The sequence below is a fragment of the Pteropus vampyrus genome, unplaced genomic scaffold (genome assembly GCF_000151845.1).
Source record: "Pteropus vampyrus isolate Shadow unplaced genomic scaffold, Pvam_2.0 Scaffold117, whole genome shotgun sequence".
NCBI lineage: Eukaryota > Metazoa > Chordata > Mammalia > Chiroptera > Pteropodidae > Pteropus > Pteropus vampyrus.
The window spans coordinates 3761144-3769084 of NW_011888898.1; the positions used below are offsets into that span (position 1 = coordinate 3761144).

General features: G+C 35.9%; 1 protein-coding gene across 1 annotated transcript in view; it reads right to left on the bottom strand.

The window, feature by feature from the left end:
- The window catches only part of CSE1L (chromosome segregation 1 like), a 40983-nt gene that overhangs the window by 11167 nt on the left and 21875 nt on the right, over positions 1 to 7941 (bottom strand). The window contains exons 12-14 of the mRNA XM_023534084.1: positions 6861 to 6956; positions 1285 to 1421; positions 85 to 188 (exon numbers count right to left, since the gene is read on the bottom strand). Of these exons, the coding sequence (XP_023389852.1) occupies positions 85 to 188; positions 1285 to 1421; positions 6861 to 6956 (337 nt within the window). The remainder of the gene's footprint in view (positions 1 to 84; positions 189 to 1284; positions 1422 to 6860; positions 6957 to 7941) is intronic.

Sequence of the window (7941 nt, forward strand, 5' to 3'; positions counted from 1 at the left end):
GCAAACAGTATACAACAACTCAGTGTTTACCCTTGTAATCTGAGATTAGATACTTATAGTCTGTACATCAGGGAAACGGCCTACCTTTCATAATATATTCATTTTCTGAAGAGCCAGGAAGTGTGAGAGCTTTGAAAAGGTTTGTTAGCAGAATCTCAACAAACGGTGCGATTTCTGCAGCTGTAAAGCTATAGATGAAAAAACAGCTTTCAGTCACTACCAACTCTTGAGCTTGTCACTTTGGAATATCCTTGGCAACTACTAAATCACACTTCTTGGCATAAAAGTGAGCCATCTCCCGCCACGGACAATCAGCAGACAGCTTAGGAAAGTGATTTTTACATGTGCTCATGTTAAGTTCCTGGGAAGGCACATCTGGGACCAAACACAATTAAACAAACCAAAACCCAGGCGAACCCAACACCATCCAGAGCTGTAAAGGTCATCCTTGGTTCACATCATCATCAAGAGCAGAACTCAGATTCTCACGGTCTCAGTCATCTATTCTTCCTGGAGGTGGAGCAGATTCAAAACTGTTTTCTGCATAGATTCTAGGCCTGAAGACAGGTACTGGCTTGACTCACCTCGAAGGATGTCCTTTCAACCCTTAATTAGCCACTGAGAATATCTGCATTTCAAGTTCTTGATGAAGAAAACCTAGAATTGTTTTCCATCTCTTACCCAAAGCTCAGTTTCAAGAAATAACAGTGTTGAAGAATGGCCTGAAAGACATGCAGACCATCCATTCCTCTACATTTTATCCCTGGATCGGGCCAGAAGAGCTACAACCTTGGACCCTAGAAAATTATTTTCACTCAGCTACGTCGTAGCTCAGCACTTAGTAAGATTATGCAAAGAGCCAGGGGAAATAACTGTTACATGCTGCTAAGAACACCGCTTCCGCACAGCGTTCCCTTAACGGAGGCCCACCTCCGAGATGCCTTCTGAGTGCCAGTTTTAATTTTACTCTCGTGGACATCGTGCAAATCTGAACTCACCAAAGTTCCATCTTTGCCTTGGTTTCTTAGAGAGTCCACATAAAATTCAGGAGTTTCTTTAACTATCGTACAGGATCCTCTGACACACATTTCTGTTTATTAAGTATCTAATTTGTTATGCTGCCTCAAATCCTTTTGGAATGTGACACAGTATAAATAAGTTAAAAACATACATTTTTCTAGCTACTAATGAAATTATGAATACATTCAGAGATATCCCTGACCACTACAGAATAGTACCACCCCAAGCTAAAAACATATAAACTGCTTAGAATCCAATACTTACAGAGTGGCATTGTTGGGCCCCCTCATAGTGAAAAGCCTCTCGAGAGCATGTGCTGCGTAAGTATGAACAACAATACTTTCAGCCTGAAGATGATTAATCAAAAGAGGAATAGAGACTAGAAGATGCTCTTTTGGTACCTGAAAAACACAATAATGTACATGCTATCTTTAAGTAAAAGACAACTGGAAAAAAAGGCCTGCCTAATTTGAAAAAGGTTTTTTTTGTTGTTTTTTGTTTTTTTAAATAGCTGTTACAATGGGAAATGATATGGTTGAGAAATTAAAACTTCTATCCCAACATAATGGTTCAATTCATATTCACTTTTCTAGTTCTCTAAGCATAGAAACTATGATTAGGGTAAAATCTTGTAGATAAATGAACATACCATAAAATAATAGTGTCATGGAGGAGACTAAGACTTCATTAATCTTAAGAATTATACTTTTCCCTAACGGGCATTTCTTAGAAAAGTTATTCAAGCTCTTTGTGCCTCATTTTCTCTTCAAAAAAAGAAAAAAAGAGGGAAGAGATAATATTAATCTTCATTAAAAGCCTCTAAAAATTTAGAATATCTACTAGTCTTTAAAATAGAACAGTTTCACAAGGTTGCATGTAATTTTGGTAAAAGCTTCCTAGACACATAAAAATTATACACTGAGAAATTAAAAAATCATCCACAGGAAATAAACTATGTCATATTCTTATGATGGAATACTACACAGCTATTAAAAATGAACTATAACACATCTTAATGACCCTAAAACAAAGCACACACAAAAAAACAAGATGTGTGGATCAATACCGATAGCATGATTATCAGTTATATAAGTTTTAAACCTACAGAGTATTATAGAATTTTTGTGGAAACAAATATGTAGTCAAACCATAAACAAAGACTTAAATGGGTATGAAACACACTAAATTCATTAATTACCTCTGGGGAGAAAGAGAACAGAGAGAGAATGGGGAAGGAGTGCCCTGGGTGTCAGAACTGCGTAAGTACATTTAAGTAATTATGGTATGAAGATTTATGGTGGTTATATGATTAACATTATATTCTCTATTCTTGCTTGTGTGTTTAAATAATCTGCAAGATGGCTGCATTGAATTTGGCAGAGGTATCGGAATAAGATGACTTTGCATGTTTTGTTTCCTTGCCTCATTAAAATTAAAGTGATATAAAGTGTTAAGAATCAGAAGGTCATGTAACTCAATAGCAGCAAAACTAACAATCCAATTAAAAAACAGGTAGAGGATCTGAATGGACATTTTCCCAAATAAGACATACAGATACACAAAGATGCTCATCAAAATCACAATGAGCTATTACCTCACCTGTTAGAATGGCTATTTCTTGTCAAAAAGACAAGAAATAACAAGTGTTAGTGAAGGATGTGTAGAAAAGGGAACCCTTGTGCACAGTTGGTGGGGATGTAAACTGGGGCAGCCACTATGGAAAACAGTATGGTACTCACAGTCAAGGTATGGGAGCACCCTAAGTGCCCAACAATGTACACACAATGGGATATTATTCAGCCATGAAAAAGGAAATCTTGCCATTTGAGGGAATGGATTAACCTTGGGGACATTATACTAAGTGAAATGAAGCAGAAAGAAAAAGACAATTACTGTATGATTTCACTTATATGTGAAAGCCAAAAACAAAAAAACAAGGCCATAGATAAAGAGAACAGATTAGTGGTTGCCAGAGGTGGGGCACAGGGAGTGTGCAAAATGGATGAAGGTGGTCAAAACGTACAAACTTCCAGTTATAAAATAAATAAGTCCTGGGGATGTGATGTACAGCATGATGACTATAGTTAATAATACTGAATCACCCATTTGAAAGTGCTAAGAAAGTAGATCTTAAAAGTTCTTACCACAAGAAAAAAGAAATTTATAACTATGTATGATAGCAGGATGATCATTTCACAATACAGCTGACCCTTAAACATGTGCCTGGGTCCATTTGTACACCTTCTTTTCCCTCAGTAAATACAGCTGGCTCTCCATATCTGCAAGTTTCGCACTTATGGATTCAACCAATCACTATTGGAAAATAATCTTTTCTATCTGAGGTTTGGAATCTGCGGATATGAAGGGCTGACTTGTATGTACTGTTGTTCTACATCATTTTATAGAAGGGACTAGAGCATCCTTGGATTTTGGTATCTGCAGGAGGTCCTGGAAGCAAACACCATGGATACCGAAGGCCGACTACAAAGTTTTTGGGGAGTCAAGTTATACAGAGATTTTTGACAGCAAGCAGGTTGGTGTTCCTAACCCCTATGTTGTCCAAGGGTCAACTGTGTATATAAATATCAAATAATTACGTTGTATGCCTGAAACTTTCATTATGTTGTATGTCAATTATATCTCAAAAAAAGAGATGAAGGAGCTAAATGAAGCCCAGTGAGGGAACAGCAAATTAGTGGAGTCTCCACTCTCTAGTGACTGTCAGCTCACTAAGAGTCAAAAGTGGAGGAATTTCTTTCATTCTTTGCTGAAGCCCAATAACTGAACATGTGTGTCAGATGAGGTGGGATTCTATCATAAGCGTTAGTACTGTACTTGGCAGACAGGAGACACTGAGTAAATATTAGCTACACTAATACTTCCTGCAACACAGGTAACTGTCAAAATGATATTCTGCCCTAAAGTACATAGAACTGACTGAATCTACCTGTCCATCTTGTGGAGTAGCTGTTAATAAATTTCTCCACAAGATCTTCAAACAGAAGTAACAGATAATGGTAGAGTCAATGGTTTAAAGCTGCCCAATGTATTTCCAACCTTAGAAACAGAGTACCTGCATGAGGAGTAGCCCAGGTAAGGGTAGGTGTTGCTTCCTCTGATCCAGAGTGCTACTGATGGGCTTGGAGCCTGGATGTCATTGTATCAAAATGGGGAATGATAAAGTTTTATAAAGGGGATATATGGTTGTAAAATTAATTTAAATATTTCAGGATCTACTAACTCTTTATTCAGAGTTCGAAATATTTAGAAAATATATAAATTGATGAAAATTTTCATGACTAGTTTTTTTTGGTCTGACTTTGAACATGTTCAGGGAACTGTTGTGAAGAAATTTAACAAGAGTTGTCACCAAAAGACACCATGAGTCTGTGACTTGAGGGGTTGACTCAGGGACTCTGTGTTCTTGTTGGACTTTAACTTTCATTGGTCCCGCGGCATGAAGAAAATTGATTGCATCAAGGATATATAGAGCTAGATCAATGCTTGATCAAAGATAAAAGTATTCTGTACTTGAGTTGCGTGAAATAAAGAATTTGTCTTCTATTGTTAAAAAATCAGAAGGAAACTACATTTTCTAAAAATTAAGACCAACAATCAGATAGAAATATGGGCAAAAGAATAGAAATAAATAATTCACTAAAATTAAAATGCCCATTAACTGGAAAGCTATGCAGTGGAACTCAAAATAAGAGAACACAAATTAAAACTACAATAAAAATACCATTTCGCATCTATGAGATTGGCAAAATTCCGACATACTCTATTGGGGAAACAGGCCCTCCCATGCAATTTTTAAAGAAATGTAACATGATATGACCCCTATGGAGACAAATCTAGCAAATTCACGTTTACTCTCTAATCTAACAATCCCACTTCCAGGAATTTATCACAAAGTTACAGAGGCAAAAACGCTAAGTGATCTATATACAAGGCTATTAAAAGTATTATTTAAAATAATTAGTATTATTTAAAACAGTGAAAAATAGAAAACGCCCAGAATATCTACCTATGAGGGGACTGGTTGAGAAAACCATAGACAAACAACCAGTGTAGTACTATGGCTATTAATTATATAACAACATCAACGACAAAGAAAAATCTAAAAATACTATTATGGATGGCATCCACAATTTATTAAGTGAAAAAAGCAAGGTAAAAATCAGTGTGTTTGGTATACTCTCTTCTGTGTTAAAGGAGGGGAAATATACATAGAATAGGTATTAGGTTGTATTTTCAAAAATAATGGAAACAAACCAAAACTCAGTAAAAAATGGTTACCTTTAAGAAGAGGGAGGGAACAAGGATGAAAGCTACACCTTCTGAACGTACTTTGCTTTATATGGTCTGACACTGGAGGCATGTAAAGTAACCCTTCTCATGCTCCCTCCCCACGCCCCCCCCACCCCCCCGCAAAAAAGAACCTGTTTATCAAGTTTGTGGCAAAAATGCACAAATAATTTCAAGTTGCTTTAAACAGTATTTTTGACTATACATACTTAATGGGATAATACTCTAAGGGTATAAAAACCACAAAGAAATCAAACTGCATTGAGCAGTAATAATATTGGTACTGTTATTTATTTCCTGGCTCTCTCCTGTTAAAAAGCCTAGAACCAAGACCAGCTCATCAGCAGCATCCCTAGCACCTACGTTATGGTCTTTGAACAAGGTTTTCCACCTTCAAGAGCAGCTAATTCAGGTGTGGCGCATGAAATATACAAGATGAACCTAGAATATTTTGATTCCAGATCATGTTTAAGTTTCCTCAGTTATCCTAAAAAAGTCACTTTATAGTGATTTTATTAAAAATTAGGATGCAAACAAGGGGCACATATTGCTTATGGTTGATTATAAAGGGAAGCTATTTAAGGCTACTGAGTTTATGTCAAAAGGGTATAGGACTCTATATAATGGGGCCTCTGCTGGACAAAAACATGGTTTTGGTAAACGAAATGTCAAAGAGAATAACTGGAACAGCAAAAAAACCAAACAAACCCTGCTGCGTTGTCTTCGGAGGCTGGTAAGACACTAACTGGTTAGCTCTGAAAATGGATGAAGGGGAAAAACCCACAAATGTTTATCCAGTTTTTCCTCATACAGACTGAAAATTAAAACACCTATAAGACAGTTGTGGTGGTTTCACAAAAGGGTAAATATACTAAAAACCACTTAAGTATACATTTTTAAATGGTGCATTTTTTACTAGGTAAAGTGTATCTTGATTAAAAAATATGTCAGTGGTAGAAAATTATCCTTCACCTTAATCTACTGATCACTCTTAATGTCACTAAAAGTGGACAACCAGACATGGTATATGTCCTAATAAAATGAAACAAAGTACACCTATGACAAATTCTTACCCGCCCCAAAGGAAATCAAAATCTAATCAAGCCCATCAGATTTATCAATTTAGAAATACAAGGAATAGAAGAACATAAACTATACTACGAGGATGCAATCAGCCAAAAGTAGAATGTGAGAAACTCTACAAGATAAATGATTAGTTTGTCCTATAAATAACAGGTATGAGAAAGGGGAGGACATTTCTGTTGTACATTAAGAGACATGAAACATAATCAACTATAAGCAATGTTTGCACACAATATGCATCTTAATTTTTAATAAAAATCACTTTAAAATGACATTTCTAAGACAACTGAGGAAAATTAAGCATGATCTGAAATCACGAGTATTTACGTTATTAATTTTACTGGATGTGGACGTCAAATATAATTGCACAATAGAAAGGTAGAGAAGCTGGCATAAAACAAAACTCTTGAAAGTAGTGGCATATAATATATAAATAAAAAGTTACTTACTTGATTCCTAAAAATCATAATGTATTTGATACCATCAGCTTTAAGGACAGGAAATTCATTCACTATTAAAAGAAATAAGTCAAAGTTATGGAAGTGCTAAGGACTAATGATCCCAAATTGGCTGCAACATTTTTTTATCAGATTTTTTAAATATGGTTTTGGTAACCAAAATGGCAAGTAATTGAAACCTAATTATAAAATGATCTACATAGCTATTAATTCTGGTAAGATTATAAATAATTTAATATTTTCCCCTAACCCAGTCAGTGGTCCCCAACCTTTTTGGCACTAGGGATTGCTGCTCCTATGAGACTCTAATGCCTGATGATCTGAGGTGGAGCTGAGGTGGAGCTGAGGCGGTGACTCTAGCACTGGGGAGTGGCTGCAAATACAGATGAAGCTTCGCTCCCTCATCACCAGCTGCTCACCTCTTACTGTGTGGCAGGTTCCTAACAGACCAGGGACCAGTTTGGTCTGCCACCCAGGGGTTAGGGACCCCTGCCCTAACCTTTAAGTTGCATTACAAATAAACATGTATTACTTATATAACTGAATAAAAATGATTCAGACCATGACCTGATGACCATATCATCTTCTTCCCAGAAATGAAGCTATGCTGAATCAAGAGCATATCTCTCTGGCTGGGATTTACTTTAAATTGCTTTAGTGGTGGGAAAATATATTAATGAAAGGGATAGAATATTGGCCAATTCTTAAATTCTTGCAGCTAGATAATATTAACATGGAAGATAATTACACTATTTTCCCTATCTTAGTATATTTAAATTTTCCATACGGAAAGCTTTAAAAAAGGGAATATTTATGTAGCCTGGTCAATAGTTTCACCAACATAGGAAATTATCTTTAATATTCATCAGTTTCAAGTACTTTAAATTTGCTTCAATTTTTAAGAGTTCATTTTTCAAATGAGAAGGTAAAGAAAACCAAAGTTTAATTCCTAGACTATATACCAAGAAAACAAAAGGCTGAGTTACTATTTTGTCTTACTTGTTCCTATTTTCCTTCTAAGGAAGCAATGTTTTCTTTATAGAAAGTTAATTTCACCTGGACAAAATCTGGG